Source organism: Zonotrichia leucophrys, chromosome 4 (genome assembly GCF_028769735.1).
Source record: "Zonotrichia leucophrys gambelii isolate GWCS_2022_RI chromosome 4, RI_Zleu_2.0, whole genome shotgun sequence".
Lineage (NCBI taxonomy): Eukaryota > Metazoa > Chordata > Aves > Passeriformes > Passerellidae > Zonotrichia > Zonotrichia leucophrys.
Window position 1 is genome coordinate 65,317,963 of NC_088173.1, and position 21,939 is coordinate 65,339,901.

At 49.8% G+C, this 21,939-nt stretch overlaps 2 protein-coding genes across 2 annotated transcripts in view; one reads left to right on the forward strand and one right to left on the reverse strand.

Annotated features, from left to right (window-relative positions):
• Positions 1–2,814: 2,814 nt before the first annotated feature.
• NKX1-1 (NK1 homeobox 1) lies at positions 2,815–7,831 on the forward strand. The gene is made up of 2 exons (XM_064712430.1): positions 2,815–3,171; positions 7,047–7,831. Exons 1-2 carry the CDS (start codon positions 2,823–2,825, stop codon positions 7,829–7,831), a joined length of 1,134 nt encoding a protein of 377 aa, XP_064568500.1. The 5' UTR covers positions 2,815–2,822.
• Positions 7,832–17,933: 10,102 nt separating this feature from the next.
• UVSSA (UV stimulated scaffold protein A) overlaps positions 17,934–21,939 on the reverse strand; it is a 47,609-nt gene continuing 43,603 nt past the window's right edge. Inside the window, exon 13 of the mRNA XM_064711957.1 lies at positions 17,934–20,404. Coding sequence (XP_064568027.1) covers positions 20,311–20,404 — 94 coding nt within the window. The 3' untranslated portion in view covers positions 17,934–20,310. The remainder of the gene's footprint in view (positions 20,405–21,939) is intronic.

The following is a 21,939-nucleotide window of genomic DNA, read 5'->3' on the forward strand; positions in this document are numbered from 1 at the left end:
GAGCTGGCTCTGCACGGGGCCGATGCCGCCGGTCTGGGGGTGCCCTGCAGCCCCTCAGCCCCGGCAGCCTCCGAGCTGGTCCCGCAGGACAGCAGCGCCCGGACGAGCGGCTCAGGAGAGGCTGCTGCTCGTCCGTCCTGAAGGAAAATGGAAAGAGAGGGAGATGGGACCGGTCACCCTGCCCGACCACTGCGAGATATTGCATGTCACAACTCATCTAGGGCCCCATAATCAGCGCTAACTTTCTGGTGAACAGATAACCAGAGATGGCAGATGGATGGAGATTGCACAAATGAGGCTCTAATTGACAATCAATTGTGATTAGGAGCAATAGAACATCTTTATAACACTCGCTTTAAGCCGCCCACAAACAGAAGCGCCGAGCGGGCCGGGGGTCCCGGCGGTGCCCGCCCAGCATCGCTGCGCACCCCGGCTCCGGAGGGGGATCGGGGGTGCGGTGGCACCTGGGAGCCATCGGGGCCAACAGGAGGGTCCTCAGGGATCCCCAGGGATGTGCGTCCTTGTGCCCCCAGCGCCCAGCGCTAGCCCCTGAATTTGTGCTGATGCTGCAGCTCTGGGTTCCGCACGCCTGGGAGCGGTCCCTGCCCGGCCACAGGAGTCAATCACAATTTGGATAATTTTTTTTTTTTTCTAAGAGGAATTTTAAAAATATTCATACCACCGCCGCCCCCAAATAACCGCATTCTCTCCCCACCCCACCCCCAAAAAAAGTACAAATAGTACAAATACAGTCTAGTACGACAGCGAATCTGATCCAGCATCTACCCAACCCACCGTCTGTTTTTCATAAATAATATCCCAGCGCTGCGGGCAGGAGAGATGTGAGTGAGGAACATTTATCCGAAAGCAAAGATGGGACCAGGGGCACGGCCGGAGGAGGAAGGAGAGAGGAGCTGTTAACAAACCAACAAACAAACAAACCAACAAACAAACCCAGGGTGCGGGCTCGTGTGAGTGTGTGCACACACAGATTAAAACTTCGCTCTCGCTCTCGTGTGTTGGTGGCAGCCCCGTCGGTGAGGTCAGGACAAGGGGGAGAGGTAATTACCTACACATGATCGGAGATTATACATACCATTTCAGCCCAGGAGGTGATTTATAATTTAAAGATAAAGCATAATAAAGTCATAAAAGAGAAAGGACACTGTTGTGGTGTCTGATTAAAATCTAAGGGCTGGTGTATAATATATGAGCGGGGGCTGTTGTGGGCTCCGGCTCAGCGGGACTCCCCTGGGCCCAGCCCGCTGATGGACTAATCATGTCCAAGACCTACCAAAATTACAAGCTGATTGTTTTACCCATTATTTCTCCCAACTTTTAATTTCTGCTTTCTAAAGGATCATTGCCCGCGGTAATTGCAAAGGACCTGTCCTTGTATGTGTCACCAGCCTCAAAGACAAAAAAAATCTAATTTTCCTTTTATGCTTTCTCTATTTTCCTACTGCCCCCCCCCTTTTTTTTCCCCTGGCAGCTAATTCAAACTGAGTAGCGACTGGAGCGTCCAAAACAAGAATGAAATTGATATGATCAAAGAACACACAACTATACACGAAAGGGAAGGAAATTAGGTAGGGGGTGGGAAAACATGTTGTATAATTCACAGACAATTTTATTCCTATGTCTTAATTTTCTGCAATTAAAACCGTTTATAATAAGAGAGTATTTTTTGAAAGTGGAACTTGGGTCTGGGTATACCTTTACTCCTTGCATGGAAAGGAATAGACCTTTTCTTCCAGCTACTCAGGATTTATTTATCGTCGTGTTTTGTCTTGTGCCGTTTAAACGTATTAATTTTCTTCTGGCATTTTCCTGGCACTTACATTTGAGATTTAATTTTAATTAATGAGCTAAGGAGGAGAAAGAAGCGTGTGAGGGCGTGTGTGTCCGCGGACACAAGCTTCTCTCCAACTGCTAAACCTCCGTCCATAATTTTCTCCTTTTGTTCTAATTTAATAAACCCAGCAGGGAAGGGAAACAGGTGCTGGGGGCTGACACCTCCGATCCCCCACACACACACACACAATCCCCTTTTGATCATCTAACTCCACTATTAGGGATGGAGGACCTTAAGTTCCCATTTTCCGTGTATAATATCTTCTTTATATTGATCCCGCAATTATTTAAAAGAAAGCGTCATCTCCTCCCACTTCGCCAAATAAGGCTATTTAGATGCTTTCCAGATGAGTGGAGGTGTGCTGAAACAGAGCTGACAGCCGAGTATATCACGGCCAACGCCATCCTTCATTCGCTCTCGCTCTCTGCCCCCCTCCCCCGGCACGCACTTTCACCGTGTCTCTCTTCCAGTGATGAAGATTGCAGACTATTATGGGCGAGGGATTAATTTGTAGCCAATTACAATCCGGTGCTAAATATGAATGCATAAATAAGATACAGCCTCGCCTCCGTGTGTGTGCGAGCGAGAGGGGAGGGCGGGGGGGCAGGAGCGGCCGGGCAGCCTGGCGAGGATGATGAGAAGGAAGAAGGAGCAGCTGAGGGGAGGCTCGGAGCCGAGCATCACCTTGTGACTCCCGCGGCCGCAGCCAGCGCGGCCCGGGCAGCTGGAGGCAGCGAGCGGCTCGTCCTGAGCCGGAGCGGAGCCGGGGAGGAGTTTGCACATCAACTTCGGCGGAGGAAGGAGGGGGAGAGCGAGAGGGGAGGGCCGGGGGGAGAAGTTGCGAGCGAGAGGGGCTCTGCGAAGAGTCATGAACGCGAGCAGAGACAAGGCCGGTGACATCTCCATCCCGGCGGCGGCGGTGACAGCCCCGGCGGGCGCGGAGCCCCGCGGCTGCCACGGGGAAGGCATGGACGGCCGCGGCGAGCAGCGGCTCTCGGCCGGCGGCGAGCTGCCGCTCTACTGCCCCGCCAGCCGCGACCGGCAAGGGGACGGCCAGAGCAGCACCCCCGGACAGGAGGCGGCCGTGGCCGCGCTGCCCATGGTGCACAGAACCACCTCCTTCTCCGTGCTCGACATCCTGGACCCTAACAAGTTCAACAGCAAGCGGCGGCACTGCGCGGGCTTGTACAAATCGGCGGGCGCCGAGTTCACGCTGGGGGCGGAGGATAAGCCCGAGGACTCAGGGACGGAGCTGGCCGAGCAAAAGGCTCTCGCCGAAGATTTCGACGCGTGCAAGAAGTCCGCAGAGCTGATCAGTAAGTAGGTCTGGGGGCTGCCCTGGGTTCCCCCAGCAGGGTCTCGCATGCTTTGACATCTCATCCTTGCCCTGATGGCACTTCGGGAGCCGGCTCGGGGAGGGACAAACGCGCCCTGCGCTGCTGCTGCTGGATGTAGGGAGATGGGATTCTGAGTCGGGGTGCAAGGAGGGAGAAGATTCTGAGTCGGGATGCAAAGGGGCAGTGGGATTCTGAGTCGGGATGCAGGGAGGGAGCAGATTCTGAGTCGGGATGCAGGGAGGGAGCCGGGCGCATCCCGCCGGGACAGGCCGGAGGGCCCCAGGCCCCGGGGCTCGGCCCTGGCCGGGCTCCGCTCCCCGCATCCCCGGGACACGCGGAGCTGTTCGTGCCGAGCACCCCCGGGAGCGGCAGGACCGACCCCAGGGATGCCGGCCTGGCTGGGCTGCGGAGGAGCCCCGCCATCCTCATCCTCATCCTCCTCCTCCTCGCAGGAACGGCCAGCGCTGCCCGTGAGCTCCGGCTCAGGCAAACTTGGGAGCGGCTCCTCCGGTTTCGGAGGGCCGGAATCGCGGCCCCGGGGGTGCAAAATCCCTCCCTTGGTTCCCCCACCCCGCCCGGGCCCCCCAGGCGTTCATGACTTTGCGTCTCCTCTCCCCAGCCCCGGACCCTCTCCCGTCCTCCCCCGCCGCTGCCGCCCGTTGCTCTGGGCGACAGATTCAATTTTCTCTCTCCCCTTGGCTTTTTTAGGACAAATCAGACTAATTGTGACAAAATGCTGGTTATCTCTGGAAAAACAATTAAATTCCTTCGATTACATTTAAGGTAAAATGTGCTTAGCAGCGTAAAGAGGCTGGATAATGGGGAAAATCGCCCCAGAGTGGCATGTAGGACTGCTTGGATCGATATCCTATTATCGAATTGTGCATATCTCTTTCAAGCACCTTGCAAACTCTTCCCTAACATCTAAATTATAGGGTCAAAATTCGGATAATTACTCGATTAAAACCTATTACACTTATTAGGGCTCGCTATTGATCGGGAATTGCATTCGACCCAAGCTCTAGATTGCTTTTTCTTTCTGGGTCCGAATATCCCAACTTTCTCACCTCTAAACACCGCGGCTCTGGGGATCACGGAGGGTTTCCGGGGAAAGGCTGTCGTTGTGGAAAATATCTATAGTTATTCCATGCCCAGAGAGGGGAAAGAAGAGGCAGCGAGCTACAGGGGATAAACTTCTCGGCTTAGGAAAAATAGTTTGTGTGTCCGGGGCGAGAGGGAGGACTCGGAGGTTTCCAACCCCGCCATAGCGGGACTCTGTCAAGTAAAATTAGGCAGCGAAAGAGGTCTGGAATCTGCTCCAGTCCGAGCCACAGCGGATTTTTCATCTGTAAAGCAAGAGCAGGAATTGGGCGCTAATAGAATTCAAAAGAGGTTTTTAAAAGCAGTGCGGAGCTGGAGTAATTATTCCTCTAAACTCATCTGACTTTCGTCATATTAAATAGATCTGGGCCATCAGAAAGACTGACGAGGTTAACCTATCGCTAATCTCACACTTTTATCTCCAGACAAGGAGAGAAATGTAACTCCATCTCTTCTCTCAAAATAAATACGTTCGGAGGCATCGCGGCGCGGTGCGCTTCGCCCGCTGACAACTTCCCCAGGCGCTCCACGCAGGGACTCCTTCGGCCACGTCGCCTAAATGTGATGGCAGTGGCCAGAAATAGACCTGGGACTGCTCGAAAATCACGGAATTTAATTCTTCTCTTTTCCCGTCGTAATTAATATTAGTTCAAGTGGTGGCTTAATCTGGGAGAAGTGTTCTGAAAAGTAGCTCTGTCCAGAAAAGTACCAACCCCTCGGAAAATGCAAAGGATTTCTGGCCAAAGTGAAAATAGCGCTCGTCAACAGCCGCTCGTAAAACTATTTTAATGTTAAAAATAACAGTTTAAATTCCCCATTAAATTACCATTTAACCTATTCCCGAAAATAAAAAAATAAAATTAACAAGCCCGGCGCATCCATCTCCGCCGCCAACTCTATTCGCGGTGCATTTTTTTTTTTGTCTTTAAAATGTTTAGTTGACCCACGGCTGGGATTCCCTAGACGGAAGATCAAACCCGAAGCTGGCAGCTGCAGGTTCGCGGTGCGCTCCGTGCGCGGGGGCTGCGGCCGAACCAGCCCCGAGTCCGCCCCGCAGGCGCAGCCACACGCACCTTTTATAAATCGTTGCTGTAAAAAATTACGCCCCGCAATTTCTAGCAGGTCCTACAGGTTGCAGGACGCCTGTCTGCACTCTGGGTCGGGCTGGGAGAAAAGTGACCTGGTTCTGTTCTGTTCTGTTCTGTCCGGCGGCGATCGCCCGCGTTTTCCATGCTCCGGGCTGAACAGAAAGCTGGAAAGGGTTCTTAACGAACCCTGAGTTATTAAGGGATATTTGCGGAGTGACAAGGACAGCAATACTCTGCCCTTATTTCCCCCACTGAACCAGCCATATCCGAAATCAGCGCGTTGAACAAAACGCACTTCTCAAACCACCCCTAATTTTACATGCGGGACTTAGGGGATCCTGCGTGAGGACACAGAGCAAATTTGAGGCGTGTTCAGGTTTGGGGGCGATTAAAAACATCTAAACTGCGGACGGGATGAGGTGACAGAGCAGCGATTCATTTCCCATTTGCGTATCTCGGTTAATCAAGGCAGAGTCCTTGATTAGGGGTTCCCGGAGCTAGAGCCCCGTTGCAGAAGTGAGAGAGGGAAGTTTAGGAGTGTCTGAAAGCACCGGCGGAAAAGGACGGGACTTTTCCTCTGCCCCCATCTGCCCCAGCCCCGTCCCCTGGAGGAGGATTCGCCTCTCGCTCCCCCGACGGAGCCCGGGCCCGGCCAGGACGAGGAGGAGCCGGTTCTCCGGAAAACGCGATTTGCTCTCAGGCTTCATAATGACAGAATCGTCAGCAGAAGTCCAATAGCCTTAAATATCGGATAATTACCCTGTTCTCCGATGGAGACCCGTTAATTGGAGCGTAATATAAACCCAAATAAATTAAATGACCGTTAACTAGTTTGTACATTGCACAAAATGAGTTTAATTAAGTTTGTATCTGCTCTGCTAATCAATACAAGTATTTACTCCACTTTAATACTTCCATCTCGGGAAGTGACAAGAGGTCAAACCAGACGCAGGAAGGGTTAAAAATGCCAGAGCAAAACCCAGCAAATCGCCCATCGATTCGGAGATTTCCGTCACTAAAATTGTTAGAGGCTCTTTGACATCGCTGCTGCCCGCTCCCCAGGCACGGCCGGCCCGGCCCGGGCAGGGGCTTCTCCCAGCGCCCCGCTGCCCCTCGGGGACCCCGGGGATACTCGAGCAGGCGGGGATCCTCGCCCTGCTGTGCCCCCAAAGGCCTTTCCAGGCTGTGGGAAGGGGGTACATCCCCTATCCCGGCCGCATCTCGGATCTTGCCTGAGGTGTTTGGCTCGGAAGGGGCAGCGCTGGCACAGCCTCCCCGGGCCGGACAGCCCCTTCCCGGCCCCCGAGCTGCAGTTCCGAGCCCCATCCCCACTGCTGCTCCTCGCCCTGGCCCCTAGCCCACCCCCGGCTCAGGGCTCGGGAGCAGCCCCGCACCGAGGGCCCGGCCCGGGTGAGGAGCAGCCCCGCACCGAGGGCCCGGCTCAGCAGCAGCCCCGCACCGAGGGCCCGGCCCGGCCGCATCCCCACGGAGGGCTGAGGGGCTGAGGGGCGGCCGCGCTGCCCGGCAGCCCTGTCCGGGAGCAGCGGGGACAGCGGGTGGGAGAACCCTCAGGACACCCCGGGGCCCGCACCGGGGGGCTGGGGCGGGCGGCGCGGGGGCCGGGCCGGGCGGCGAGCCCTAACAGCGGCTGTGCCTTGTCCGCAGAGGACGGGGAGCTCTACAAGGCCGAGGAGTGCGACCTGGACTACAGCAGCCGGCCGAGCCGCAGCCCCGACAGCGAGCTGCAGGACGACGAGGAGCTGTGCAGCGAGGAGAGCGGCAGCACCAGCGGCAGCTCCGGCAGCTCCGGCCCCGCGGCGCCCGGCGAGGCCGAGCCGGGCCCGCTCCGAGCCGAGGCGGCCGAGGCGGGGCTCGTCCCGGCCCCCGCGCCCCCCGCGCCGCCCCCGCCGCCCGTCGGGGCGCAGCCCGGCCCGCAGGCCAAGCCCAAGAGGAAGCGGACGGGCTCGGACTCCAAGTCGGGCAAGCCCCGGCGGGCGCGGACAGCCTTCACCTACGAGCAGCTGGTGGCGCTGGAAAACAAGTTCAAATCCACGCGGTACCTGTCGGTGTGCGAGCGCCTCAACCTGGCGCTGTCGCTCAGCCTCACCGAGACGCAGGTGAAGATCTGGTTCCAGAACCGCCGCACCAAGTGGAAGAAGCAGAACCCGGGCGCCGACACCAGCGCGCCCACGGGCGGCGGCGGCGGCGGCGGGGCCGGGGCCGGGCTGGGCGGCGGGGCCCTGCCGGGCGGGCTCAGCCCCCTCAGCCACTCGCCGCCCATGGGCGCCCCGCTCTCCATGCACGGCCCCGGCAGCTACGCCGGGCACCCGGCCGGGGGGCTGGTCTGCGCCGCCCAGCTGCCCTTCCTGCCCAGCCCCGCCGTGCTCTCGCCCTTCGTGCTGGGCTCCCAGACTTACGGCGCTCCGGCCTTCTACACCCCGCACCTATAAGCCCGACGCTCCTTCCTCCTCCTCACTGCCGGCTCCTTCCCGCTGTGCCCGCCGCCCCTGCGAGGATCGCCGGGCCGGGCTCACGGCACGAACCCCGCGGCCGAGAGTGAAAGCGAGCACCGAGCGGCAGCGGCACCGGGCAAAGGGGCAGCCCCGGAGCCACCGGGGGTGAAAGGAGCGGTCGGAGGCTCCCGGGAACCCTCGGCAGGCTCCCCCGCCCCCCGGGCCTTTCTACGACCCTTTTTGTACGCGATGTGTCCGGACTGCGCTGCTGAGGGAAGCAGGAGGAGAAACCTCCCTCCCCCGTGTACATACGAGTAGATGTAAATCATCGTTACCTGTCTTTTTATTTTCACCGTCCCTCGTTGCTATGTGGGTTTAATTAATTTAATAATTATTATTAATATTATTTGCCTTTGTTTTTATTCTGGTCTGGCCACTAGCGAAAGACTTGAAAAGAAGATTATGTACCCATTTGACTCTCAGGGTAAAACGGAGAACTATCGCTCCTGTCCCTCGACACTGCACAAGCAGAGGCGCCGCTCCCTCCGTGACCTCACGGTGACGAGGGACATTTTTTACAAACGTCACTGTCCATCGAAGGGGCAGCGAGGGCGGCTCCCGGGGCGCGGGGCTGGTTTTTTACGTTAAACATTTCTGTATATTTCTGGTTGTTACAAAATAAAAGAAAAAAAAAAGTTTTAACTTTATAATTAATGTATAAGACGAGGGAGTAAGAGCAAGAGGTGATAAAGAGAGCACTTTGTTTGCTAAACACTTTAAATCAATCAATAAACTCTAAAGAAACGGCGCTTTCCGTGGTGGGAGTCCCTGGTTTTCGGGTGAATCTTTGAAAGAAAGTTTCCTCTGGAAAACGCCTGCCTCATGAGACGCTCGGATGGATGTCTCGCATCATCCTTTTCCTTTTCGTTTACTCTGAGAGCGTATTTCTTATACGCAAATAAACCTTATTCTTCTTGTACGAGGGAGGGTATTTCCCTTCTTAGTTTCCTTGTTTGCATTTTCTTAATTGGCTTTGCCGATTTGCGCAATATTACGGACAAAATAAATATCTTATATAGAGGGAATCCGACATCTCTGCCATGTTTCCCCCGATGGGAAGTCCGATATTTTGGATTTATGTAAATTTAATAAATCGGCTCCTTCATTCAGTTTGCACAGCTTTAAAAATAAAATAATCTTTCCATCGCCGTTCCTCTGATTACTCTTAAATTCGTATCAAAGTTGGTCTTTTATAATACTTTCTTTTTTACTTTCAAAAAAAAGTGTATAACGGCTGTGAGTACCGCGGGGTGGCTCCGCCGGCCCAGCAGCTCCCAGCCGAAGAAGAGCTTTCATTTTCCACTCATTTTAGGTGTGGGGTTGTTTTTTGTTGGATTTTTTTGTTTGTTTAGGTTTTGGGTTGTTTTGTTTGTTTGTTTGTTTGTTTGGGGTTTTTTTTTTTCCTTTTTTTCCCTCGGGGGCAATGCTAATGAACCGACATTTTGCGGAGGGATTTTTGGGTGGCAGAGCATCCTCCTCCTCTCGGCACTCGCCGAGGGGTCCCCGGGGTGTCCCGGCTTTGCTCCCCACTCATTTCCTTTCCCTGCTCCCTCCCGTTCCCTCAGCCCGGCTCCGATCTGGGATCGTGCATGGCCGGGAGCTCCACAGCCTCAAATGGAATCAAATGGAATCAAATGTTTGAGCCCTCCCGTGGAAACAAAATCTGCCGCGACCGCCGGGGTCAGAGACAAGGGGCTGAGGCCTCCTCTGAGGGGTCGGCAGCCTGCGGGAGCTGCGGGGAGGATGGGGGATGCTCTGGGTAATGCGGGATGCTCCAGGTTTAGCAGGATGCTCCAGGTAATGCGGGATGCTCCAGGTAATGCGGGATGCTCCAGGTAATGCGGGATGCTCCAGGTAGTGCGGGATGCTCCAGGTAATGAGGGATGCTCCAGGTAATGCGGGATGCTCCAGGTTTAGCAGGATGCTCCAGGTAATGCGGGATGCTCCAGGTAATGCGGGATGCTCCAGGTAACACGGGATGCTCCAGGTAATGCGGGATGCTCCAGGTTTAGCGGATGCTCCGGTATGAGGGATGCTCCGGCAATGCGGGATGCTCCAGGTTTAGCAGGATGCTCCAGGTAATGCGGGATGCTCCAGATAACACGGCAGCTCCAGGTAGTGCGGGATGCTCCAGGTAATGAGGGATGCTCCAGGTAACACGGGATGCTCCGGGTAATGCAGGATGCTCCAGGTAATGAGGGATGCTCCAGGTAACACGGGATGCTCCAGGTTTAGCAGGATGCTCCAGGTAATGTGGGATGCTCCAGGTAATGCGGGATGCTCCAGGTAACGCGGGATGCTCCAGGTAATGCGGGATGCTCCAGGTTTAGCAGGATGCTCCAGGTAACGCGGGATGTTCCAGGTAGTGCGGGATGCCTCAGGTAACGCAGGATGCTCCAGGTAATGCAGGATGCTCCAGGTAACGCGGGATGCCTCAGGTAACGCAGGATGCTCCAGGTTCTCACTTCCCCGCCTGCAGAAGCCTACAAGCATCAGGAGTCTCTGACCAGGCTCATTTGCATTTGTGAAAATAAGATCTGTTACGATGAAAGGTGCTCTGAAGTAAATTTTCAGGGAAAAACATGACAAGTAGTAACGCTTGGAGTATGTAAGACCGTGTACTGCTCTGCACAGTTTTTACTGGTAGAAGAAAAGCAGCCAAACTGGGAAACAGGCACTGGGGAGATGGTCTCACACTGCACTGCTGTGCACCAGGTTTGAGTAAGTGCCACCAGCAGCCAAACTGCTGGCCCAGGTGAGGCATGACACAGCTGAATAAAGAGATAATTCAACCCCTGCCTGCACTCCAGGAGCTCCAAGCAGTTCCCTGCCAGTGGGGAATAATTTGGCTCCAACAGGAGCTGCCCAGAGCTGCAGAGTGCAGGACTCCCTCCTCCAGGCTGGTTAGTGTCCTGCCAGTGAAACCTGCTCATGTGAGTATTATTACTCACAGCTGAAGGAGTCAGTTAGGCTGAGATTCCCAGTCATTAAATGCAATTTAACAAGGCTTCTCACATTTTATGGCAGCGCTGAAAACAGAGCCGCAGGTATCTTTCTCAGCATAGTTTAGGAAGTTATTGATAACCCTTGCTCCAGTGCCTCACCCGGAGCTGCGGGATCATAAAATTCTAGAGCAGAGCTGCACAGCCTCAGCTGCAGCGTGTGCCTTGCCCAGCATGCAGGCCTGCAGTGGTGTAGGGCATGTTTGACACTCTGCTCACAGGTACTGTCTGCACCAACACCAAAGAGCCAGCTCCAATAATGCTCCCTGGAGCAGAACTCTGCAGCTGGCTCGTGGTGCTGGATCAGAGCGTGTGGGTGGTGACAGTGAGAAGAATGATGGTATTGACACGGGGCAGCTGCTGAGGAGCAGCTCAGCTGTGAGTGCTCAGCCCCTGTGTGCTGAACAAAATGCTCTCACCTGCCTGAAGCTCCCAGCTCCATCCCCTGTTCCTGCCCACTGACACTGGCTCTGCAGGAGTCAAACAGGGCTCGGTGCAGCATTTCAGGTTGTGCCATTAGGTGGTCACAGAAAGCCCCCAAAGCTCCCACAGTGACCCCCAAAAGCCAATTCCACCGTGGTGCCCGTCTGGTGTCCCTGGTGCTCCTGCCCAGGCCCTGCAGCTCGTTTTCCATGAACCATCAATGGAGCAGAGCAAGCGGAACACTCTGACCGAGGGGATGAGGGCTATGACCCAAGCAGGAGGTGCTTGCTCTGGTCCATTCTGTCAGTCAAATTGTCTTTTTAATTACTTCATGATTCATAGAAAAAAAAGTGAAGTGCTAGGGGATTCAGGACAGGGAGCACATCCAAGGGGACACTGAGCAGAGCATTTCCAGAGGGCAGAGTCTCAGCTCTGACAGACTGAGCAGCACATTCAAACCCCAGTTCAGTGTGTTCAAGTGATGTCTTTGGCAGGTACCAGAGATGATCTGGCGCATCAGCACATTTTTGGACTAATTCCCATGAAATCAATGCTAAATCCAAGGGTGCAAACCTGTATTAGTAAGAAAAGATGCAGATATTAATTGCATCTTGCTATTGTTCACTCTGTGAATGAATGAGGTTAAAAAAGGAAAGTGCTCTATTTTACTTCATATAATTCAGCTTATACTGAACAAGTTTCAGTTGTTCAGTAAAATGTCTTATAATCAAAACAACAGAAAGAAGCACATAAATACAGACAGATACATTCCAAACAATTGAGAGAGAATGGAAAAATATTTCAAAATATTTTGTGTCATTGATTTCACGCAGCAATGATGCTTTACAAAGCCTTTGCAAACCAGTTCTGTACTATCACCTGCAGGAATTCCTTGTGTTGTTTCCACCAGAGCAGGGTGCAGTGAGTTACTTTTTTAATTCTTAGACATTTTTGATATCCATTTCAGAGCTTCTGTTTGAGACTAAACTCAGTCATGTTACACATTTCTAGTCTTACACTACACAAGTGAAATTTTAAAAATAAAGCTTTGTCTGTATAAACTCAAATTCATTTTCCAAAAATACACCATGATGTCTGCTTGCAGTCTGCTATATTAACAAATATTAATTCCTGTATTACATGACAAAAAATTCTGCTCAAACAGTTGAATTGAAATACTTAAAGGAAAATTATTTCACAATGTTTGGGCATTTCTGGTCTTCATGTTCTGTCTCAAAGATAACCAAGTAAATATGGTTGTTTTAGAGCCTTTCTTAAGAGCAAATAAAGTTTTTTTTCTGATACTGGAAGGTTTTCCAGACTCTGTGAGGTAAACCAAGGCAGGGAACAGGGGAACACTGGGAATGAAGGGGACAGGCAAGTAAAAAAAGAGGATCTTAATCAGTTTGTTGCTCAAAGTGGGCTCACATAAATGGTTTACATAAACCAAATTCTCTATCTGGTGGGTTTTTCACTTCTTTCCCCCTTGCTCACACAGTCATGTTGTGTGCCACATGCTCACACTAAACAGACATCTCAGGTGGACAGAATGGGGGCTGTCACAGTGAAAATAACCCTGACAGGAAGAGCTTTTCTCCTTTCCTGATGCTGTCTGGCAGAGATGTGAGCCCATGATACAGAATAAGCTTTAAAACAGGTTATCAAAGCCTTGGAAGGCTACAGCTGTGTGCCCACTGAGGAGAAATCCTGTTGGTGCTGGAAATCCTGTGGATGAGCCTTGCACTGATAGAGAAGCAGCCAGAAACCAGAGCATGGCCAGAACATAAAAGTCTGGACATGCAGGGTCAGGCAATATCTGCATGTGATTTACTAATTTATTCTCATTATGTGACACAGGTTCAGGTGGCTAAAACGAGCCAGGCTCACCCAAAGTGATAGACTTTATTTTAGAATACATCTTGTAGATTTTCTTCTCTGCAATGACACAGAAACATTTTACAGTGACAATGAGGGAGAGATGACACCAGAGCAAAGAACCAAAATATTGTCACAGTAACATTTATGTGGGGTGATGGTTTACACTGTAAATATTCACCCCCTCCGTAAACTGCTGCTTTTTCAAGAGAAGCAAAATAATCCTACTAGACTTAGCACAAATAAATGAATTATAGCTATTTTTCTTTCTAATTTTTTTTTCTCTGTAACCACCACATACATTACAAGAACTCATCATGCTCATACAAAGCTCCGTAAACTGCTGCTTTTTCAAGAGAAGCAAAATAATCCTACTAGACTTAGTACAAATAAATGAATTATAGCTATTTTTCTTTCTAATTTTTTCTCTGTAACCACACACATACATTACAAGAACTCATCATGCTCATACAGGGAGTCTCTCCTGCCTTTCCACTGTGACACAGGCCGAGTGACAAGTTTATTTCCTGTTCCTTGGTTCCCAAGGAGGGGAGCAGAAGTGCAGGAAGAGAGAATCTGAATGAGCTGCAGGTTGGGCTCCTCCAGCTCCCTGCGCTGCCCCGGAGTTCACAGCACCAAGCTGCACTCTCTGTGACCTGTTAAATGTTCTGAGAGCTGTGATTAAGGACGCTCTTTGGGACTTCAAGCACCAGCATTATGCCTTGTAGGGGTGATTTGGAGTGAAATACTGTGTTTGCCTTGAGCACGCTCTGCAGCACACCTGATCACACTCACCTCTGCTGCCTCTGCTCCAGCGCTGGGGAAAATGAACTCCCCTGCACATGTGGAAGCAGCATTTAATTTCTGCCCCAGTGAAACCGTGTGGCAGACTCTCCTGGTGGTGCTGTTAGCCTTCAGCTGCCAAAAATACTATTACAAAAATTCAAAGATATCCAAAAGCAATTTCCAAACAAGCAGGATCATATATTACATTTCCATATACCTTTTACAGTGCATGAGGATAAGAGTGGCTCCATAATGGCATTATAAATACAGCAAATGAATGGTGGATGCAATGCCAACACCTTGTCATTATGCAAATTGGAATGTGGCAGAAATGGTTATTCAACCACCCCTTTCAAACAACCACAGGTCTAATGCTGCTCATTACATCCAAACTAATTAGCACCACATTTAAAAAATTTAATAAGATTTTCCTTAACCCCTCAACAGAGAGGATTCCTCATGATAATGGAAAAGCATACCCTTGGCACAGGAGAGCTGGGTTTTTGCTCAGGGCACTGGCAGGCAGAAAAGCAAGGGGCAGCCTACCCAGAAAGGCAAATGATGATATTTCATCACACACATTTAGAGATGGAGAAGCAGATTGTGCTGACGTGAGCCCAGCTGGGTTTGCCCAGGCTCGGGGGCAGCCTGTGTCTGGCACAAACACCCCGTGCCCTCCTCCCTGGCACAGCCTGCTGCCCACCTCTGCCCTGAGCTGGCACTGGCGCTCTGGGCTCCCCAGAGCCTGCTGATAGCAAAGGCTCAGCAAGGACACGAATCCTTTTCTTTCTCCACTCAATCAGCTTTGAAGAAGAGGAGGGAAAGCACCAACTCAGAAACATGAGTAATTAAGGGATCTTTCTCCTTCCTTTCCTGCAGGGGCAGCATCCCACTCCCACACCTGGAAGAACAATTTTATCCCACAGGTCACCATCTGTCCAGCTGCCAGGCAGCCCTGGCTCTCATCCACATGTGCTTTTTTTAGGGGATGTGCTGTTTTAGGATCTTTAACACCTCTCCCAGCTGAAGGGGTGGGGAGGGGTCAGACTGGTCTGACCTAGGCTGCTGCTTGAGGCTTGTCCCTCTTAATTCCTTCAATTTCTGTAGAGGATTTTGTAATAGGACCATCACCACATCCAGTAAGAGATGCTCTGAGGGCTCTGAATGTACCAGCAGGATCTAATTTCTCTCATTACACTCTCACCACCTCTGTAATCCTCTTGGTGTCCCCATCCCACACCCAGAGGGCCCTGCAAAAGATAGTAAACACAACATTAGTCTATGAAAAGCCTTAGGATGATGTTCTAGACTGTGAAAAGCAAACTAAATCAGAACTTAGAAATGTATGTTCCCACTGTGATGTGTTGCCTGAACATTTGCATACTGTTAGTCCTACCTGAGATATGTGAATATGTTATAGTATCAATTTACTCAAACATATCTTTCCAGAGATGCTGCAACTTTGTAATTAAAAGACAAGGGGGAATTGTGGAGGGATAGAATGCAAGAAAATATAGATAGTGCAGAAGGTAACCTCACCTGTGAGGAGTTGCAGCTGTGCTAATTACCAAAGATTAGGAGCAAGCCTGCCCTAACAGGCCACAGCTGTGCCCAATGAGGATGAGTGCTACAAAAGAGTGGGCTAGCTGCAGTTTGTTGGCTGTGCTGTGAGGAGAGGTCCATGAGAAACCACCCAGAAGGTATGGGACTTTTGAAATAGGATGACAATGTTTTTCCTGGCAGGTGTCAGGGGAATCAGCAGATCTGGCCCTCCCTTGCCCCAGTCTGGGACTGTAATCTGCAGAGATCTCTTCCTCTCTGTTTGTTTCCTACATGAGGCAGTTTTAGCTTCACAGTGGTCCAGTTCCAGTTCCCAAGGGTGACAGGTGATGGGAGTGGTCTCCCACCAGCTCTCCTGCTTTAAATTGCAGGTGGCTCGGGCTGTCCCCTGAGCCAGGACATGGCACTGTCACCTCTGAGGCTGGGGAGGGACCTGGGCTCCAGCAGGAGAGCTGTTAATGCACCACGGCTGCCACTGCCTGTGCAAAGCCGGTGACTTTGCTGAAGGTGTGAGGCATCCCAAAAGGAATGGCTTTAAATGGCCGATTCTCATCACTAAAGTATTGCTGTAGCATCCTTACCCCTCCTGGTGCACAACCTCCAGAGACACTGACACCAGCTCTGAGGAAAAGCATTACAGAGGCTGTTGGAGCTGGATGAACCCCACAGGCAGCTGCACACAGCCAGGCACTTGCACAACGTGGGACACCACCAGGTGGCCATCTGCCTGTGCTGTGACACACCTCAGCTGGCTTTGTGCTGCTCCTGACGTTCAACACCTCTTGCTTCTGCCTACAGGCTCCTTGGAACCAGTAACACCCTTCTCACCCATTTCCACAGCCACTTTAAATGGAACACGTCTGCTTTTCGTTTTCCACAAAACAAAGGTGGTTTCTTCATTTTTTTTTTCCCAATAATGCCCACTTTGATTAACTGAAGCCTTTCCCCAACATGCAAACTGTTCTGTGTGGCACGATCCACTGTCCATGCAGAACTGCTTATAAATCCCATTTGTATGTTTTGCTTACCAGTAAGAAAAGAACTGCAAGCATTTTAATCATGATTTCTAGGAACTTTTTAGTGTTACAGTTTTCTAATAGAAACTTTCAGCCCTATGCAGGTTGATAAAGCCAAGCCTCAAGTGAGTTTAGAGAAAATGGAGTCACAAGGCATTGTGCTAAAGATGAGTAAGGGCTCATCACCCTGCCCCAGAAACCTTGGATGTGCTGAAGGGTGGATCTCATTCTTATTCTCACAAGGTCCATACCAAGCTCACTTATGCCCCTAAATGCTCTGTGTTTGAGTGCCAGACCATACATGCTGTGGTCTTTTTCCTTCCAGGCTTTTACTCCCCAGGTGTAACCATGTGCTCAGGTAAGAATAACCATGAAGGCCTGCTTGCAGTTCTTGTTTGTCCCACTGACACAACCCTGGTTCAGACAGGATGATTTACCTGCACCAGCACAGCTCACTTCAGCCCAGAGTCCCTTCAAGAACAGAATATTCAGCTGTATTACAACTGTTCACCTTAACAACCCTCCAAGGGCCAAATCACCTCAAGGTGAGCAGGTACCTGGAAATCACACACAGCATCCCCAGTCAGCACAAGTACAATTGCACAGGTGCTGGAGTGAGTTACAAAGACAAAACCACACACAGAGATTATCAGAATTATACTTGTATTTATTCTTTTTTCCCCGGAAGCCCTGAGCACAGGAACAGAAAAGTTTCAGTACAAATGTCACAGGGACAGTAGAGCAACATTTGAACCAGTGAGCCCAGGACCGCAAATTTGTAAACTGACACACAAAAAGTGTGATGTTTCAAAAAAGCAGATTCACCTATTTTGAATTTTTGAACATAAAAGCATTTTTATTTAGTGGAGGTATACTGGATCTTTGGAGAGAGATGCCTTCTTAAATTTCTTCTTCCAGCACAGCTACAGATAAACTCAGGAAAAGGAGAAAGCTCCCCCAAAATCTCTGAATTATGTCTGACCAGGTTTAACAAGACAGCATCCAAGACCTGCTGCGTGTATACCTGCTGAGTGGCTCTTGCAGAGAAATAATTGGATTAAAAGTGTCAGTAATTAACAAGGGGTAAGGGAAGGGTTTGTCCCACACCGGACCATGGGAACATAAAGAAGTGCTACAGAGGATGTGCAATCTACGTTTTCCTATGAAGGGTCAATGGTTCGTCTTGCCTCAAGGCAATAAATGAAGAAAAAGATGCAGAGGAAAAACACCAGAAGAGCTTTAAAAGAAGTCAGCACTGGCCATCAACCTGTCCAAAGTCAGGCACCTCTGTCTGAGTTGGCCATTTCTGAGCCACCTGCCAGGGAACCTTAACTTTGAAAATTCTCTTTCTGCATGAAAGAGCACCCCAGGAAGACCTTTTATTTTCTTTTATTTTTTTTTTTCCCAAGCATGCTTTTAATACAGGGAGAAAGCACACAGATCAGGTTTAACTGCCAGATTGGCCAACTGGGTCCAGACAGGAAGTTTTAATTGGTAATTGTAGAACTGATGTGGCTGAGTAGCATCATTAGAACCACAGCATGGTTTGGGTTAGGAGGGACCTCAAAGATCACCTATTTCCCTTCCACAGCCCTTCTGCCAGAGGCAGGGACACCTTCCATCAGACCAGGCTGCTCACAGTGGAACTTAACTGACTGACCACACTTTTCTTTTTTTATTCCCCCTCAGATTTCTGCCATTTCCATTCTCAATCTTGGTCTTTGGGATCTTTATTTAAGGCCCACAATGGGAACTCCATGGGGTCAAGTGGGGACTTTGTAGTGCTGACGTTTCATGGCTCCAGCAAAGGAGGGCTCAGAGTCACTGCACAATATAAATTCCCTATTCTTCTTACAGGGAGAAAACATGTTTTATAAATTAGTATCTTCAGCCTTTGCAGGCTCAAGAATCTCTGGAATATTGGCACAATGACCTTGGTGGCTCTTTGAAGGTTTATCACCAAGTGTCAGTGAAGTTTGGACTGTCTGGGAATCCCAGCACTCAATGGTTACCATCACATTCTAACGTGTGAGGTGGTGGAGCTGCTGGGTTTGTGTGTTTTATATTTTGTGTATGTTTTCTATTTTGTGTGTGTGGCTTCATCCTTAGTATGAAATCAAATCAGTTTAGCAGCTGATTCCACTGACTTGGTGATGAACTTGATTTGTCCTTATCCACATTTTCACCTGAAATCTTCACTGTCACATTAGCAAGACTGACACTAGAAGTGGCTTAACTTTCCAGTGCAGTCAGAAGATATTACTTGAAATTCTGCCTCTTTATTGTTTTAGTTTCAGTATTTCAGAAATATATCAACCTGTGTTGAAGAACAAAATATGTCTTCCAAATTACAGAGCTCTTGCAAGAAAAATTATCAAAAGTCAGCATAAATTGTTTTCTATGCAACACTTGTGCAAATCAGAAAGTATTTGGCAGAACTGTAAATTAGCTTTTCTCTGAGGTGGTCAGAAGTTACACTGAGTTGTTAAAATTTTCCCAATTTTTAATTCTTAGAGTCTCCTTACACATGAGGAAACACCTCCAACAGGTGAGTAACTAAGCCTGTGCTATAGAGAATCCATTCTATTCTGCAATGAGCACTTTATTAGAGACTTTTGCAGGTCACTTTGAAATTGATTTTCAAACACAACCCTCCTGATTCTCTGGATTCTTTTTACCCAGAAATCTGTATGAAAAGTTCCAAGAGCACAACTGGCCACTGTTTCATTCTCTCTCCTTAAGCTTACTATAGCCAGCAAACAAGTTTGGGAGATTTGTTTCAGTACTCAGCCAAGAACTACAACCCACAGTGATCCAAATGAACATTACCTCTCTGGAGTTAGAAGATTCCAGATGCTTATGTTTATATCTGGGTCCTTAGACTCTGGGGCTTTACCTGATGCAATTTTATCTGTTCCAAGCCAGACAGTTCACTTGTGCCACTTGGGTGATTCTCTTAAACTTCTTATTTTCACCTCATTCTGGAGCTTTTCTGGCTGCAGTTCAACTGGAGCACGCTCTGTACCTGTACAGACTTTCCCAGAGTGCTGCCCAGGAGCAGCTCTGAGAGACACTGGGATGCCACCTTGGGAAGAAGCAGGCCAGGATGGTCTTTGCCACTGCAGCTTGCCCATCTGTGCCACAGCTACCAAGACTGACTTAGCCCCTGGAATTCAGTTGGCAGAAATCAAACTCTGCTCCATTTATCATCTGAAGGCATCAAATGATTTGGATTTTTTTACTGCGCACCAAGGTGTTTGTAGAGGTGGGGCAGGAGCTGCTGTGCTGCTTGTGTGGCTCAGTTTGTACAGAAGGCTGAGAAAATGCTCTGCATTGCCATCCCTGGCAGCAATCAAATTGCTTTTAAAGTATCTTTTTCCCTGAAGGCCTGAAAGTGGAAAATTAAACACACGTACTGTCAAAGGAAGTATAAATTACATAAGTCCCTTAGGAAGGAAAAGAACCAAGCCCCAAAACATGAACAGTTTACCCAAATTATGTACAAGTCACAAAACATCTCTATTTCATGCATATTTCAAATAATTATCAACTTTTTAAATGCATTCAATTCCACACCACCACATCTTTTCCAAAATTAATATTCATTATCAAATAAGTTAAACTTGGAAACAATTTAAAAATGACACCTGTAAAAATGTGCCTAGCACAGTATTGTAGTGACAATACAAATATCTTTGATTAAGGGTTTTGCATTGCACTCTTGTAATAAAGAAGGGCAGAGGTGATTGAGAATTTAATTCAGTGCATAGTTGAACTGGTTGGCAAACTTCTCGTGCTTCCTTTGGTCCACCCGGTTCATGGCTTTCATGACCCGTTTCATGGCCCCTCTGAAAGAGAAACAAAACAACAATAACAGTTCTGTTGGGTCTCCTCAATCTCAGAGAACATTTATGAATGTTGGGGAATTTTATTAATCACTATCAGGCTGCTGAGCGTGGCATTGATGAGGCTGAACAAATTTGTCTTGTTAACTGAATTAGTTGCAGCAATATAAATAGTTTAATTCAGCAATGATTTTATTAACAGGAGTAAACAAATCCAAGTCTTTCAGTTTAATGGCTGTGCATTCCACCCTCCCAGCATTATTTCTTAGAGCCACATGGAGCAAGTTTGATTTTCAAAAGCACCTAAGTACTCCCGAGGAAAAAAACCTGAAAGTATCTAACAAGATCTTAAAAAATTAATACTCAGAAACCCTTATGAAATCAAGCCCACAATTCAGAATGTTTTTGTGAGGGAAGGGTTGGCTGTTCAGTTCGGGCTGAGTTAGACTCTTGCTCACACCAGCAGCATCCCCACTCCTGAGCAGCAGCTTTTAATCCACAAGAACTCTAATTTAGGAAGACACAGAGATTATTGTCTATCTCTCCAGGACAGGCTTCTGCTGCAGAAGAATTTAGCACAGGCAGGACAGTATGGCCAACACCTCACTCATAAATCATGCACAAATGGGATTTGTGCTGCCTTGGGATGGGCAAGACCTGAGCCCTCTGCATCTCCTGCTGTGCCTGAAGAAGGCCCTGGAATATTCTTCAGGTTCAAAAAGGAAGTGAGGGAATGAACCTCAGAGCTGTTAAGCTGTGTGGTGCTCCCAGATCCAGTGAGGGCCTGTCTGTCTCCCTGGTGCTGCTCCATTGCTTCCTCCCAGTAAAGATGTGCCCAGAGATTTCTCTAGGGAGAGGCTGCAATGCTTCTGAGCTGGGCCATTCAGACACCTCCTCTTTTTTCCCCTCCACAAACTTTTGAGTGAAGATTACACAGCTAGGATTTTGAGGGTGTGGAAAATGATGAACAGCATGGACAGGAGTAAGAGATTGTATAAATTGTATATATTGTAGGAGAGAGAGCAGCCCCTACATCCTCCAGCTGGTCAGGCAGAGGAATGGGCTCACAAATCCAGAAGAGTAAGAAGCAGCAGGAGCAGTCAGGAAAATGTTCTGCTGTGAACATCTGCCCATCAGAAGCTTAAAGGAGCTGCTGTGCAGAGCTGAGGGCACCGTGCCTCAGGAATTTTGTTCCTCACTGGATTCTGAAGTTCAATTTTAGTGGTTACTTCAGATGCCTCTGGAACAGAAGCTCAGCCATGTGAGGCTGATGTCTGCAGGTGTTCTCAGCTGTCCCCCTGCCTATGAAGGCTGATGTCCCCAACACATCTCCAGGTACACACCTGGCTGATGGCTGAGGTAGAGCAGCTGCAGGCTCGGTTTGAGGGGCTGTGCCATCCAAAAGCAGGGCACTGACTGATGTCTCCTTTGATTTCTACAAATTTGGCAAGTTCCATCACACAAGCAGATGGTTTCAAGGCCTGTGCTATTAAGACTCTACATTATCACAGTCTGCATTTATCACTTCTGAGGACGCT

Bases quoted from the DNA above. Each gene is read 5' to 3' on its own strand.
- NKX1-1 (XM_064712430.1), top strand. From the start codon at position 2,823: ATGGACGGCCGCGGCGAGCAGCGGCTCTCGGCCGGCGGCGAGCTGCCG. The intron at 3,172-7,046 runs GTAAGTAGGTCT...CCTTGTCCGCAG, and splicing joins GAAGTCCGCAGAGCTGATCA to AGGACGGGGAGCTCTACAAG.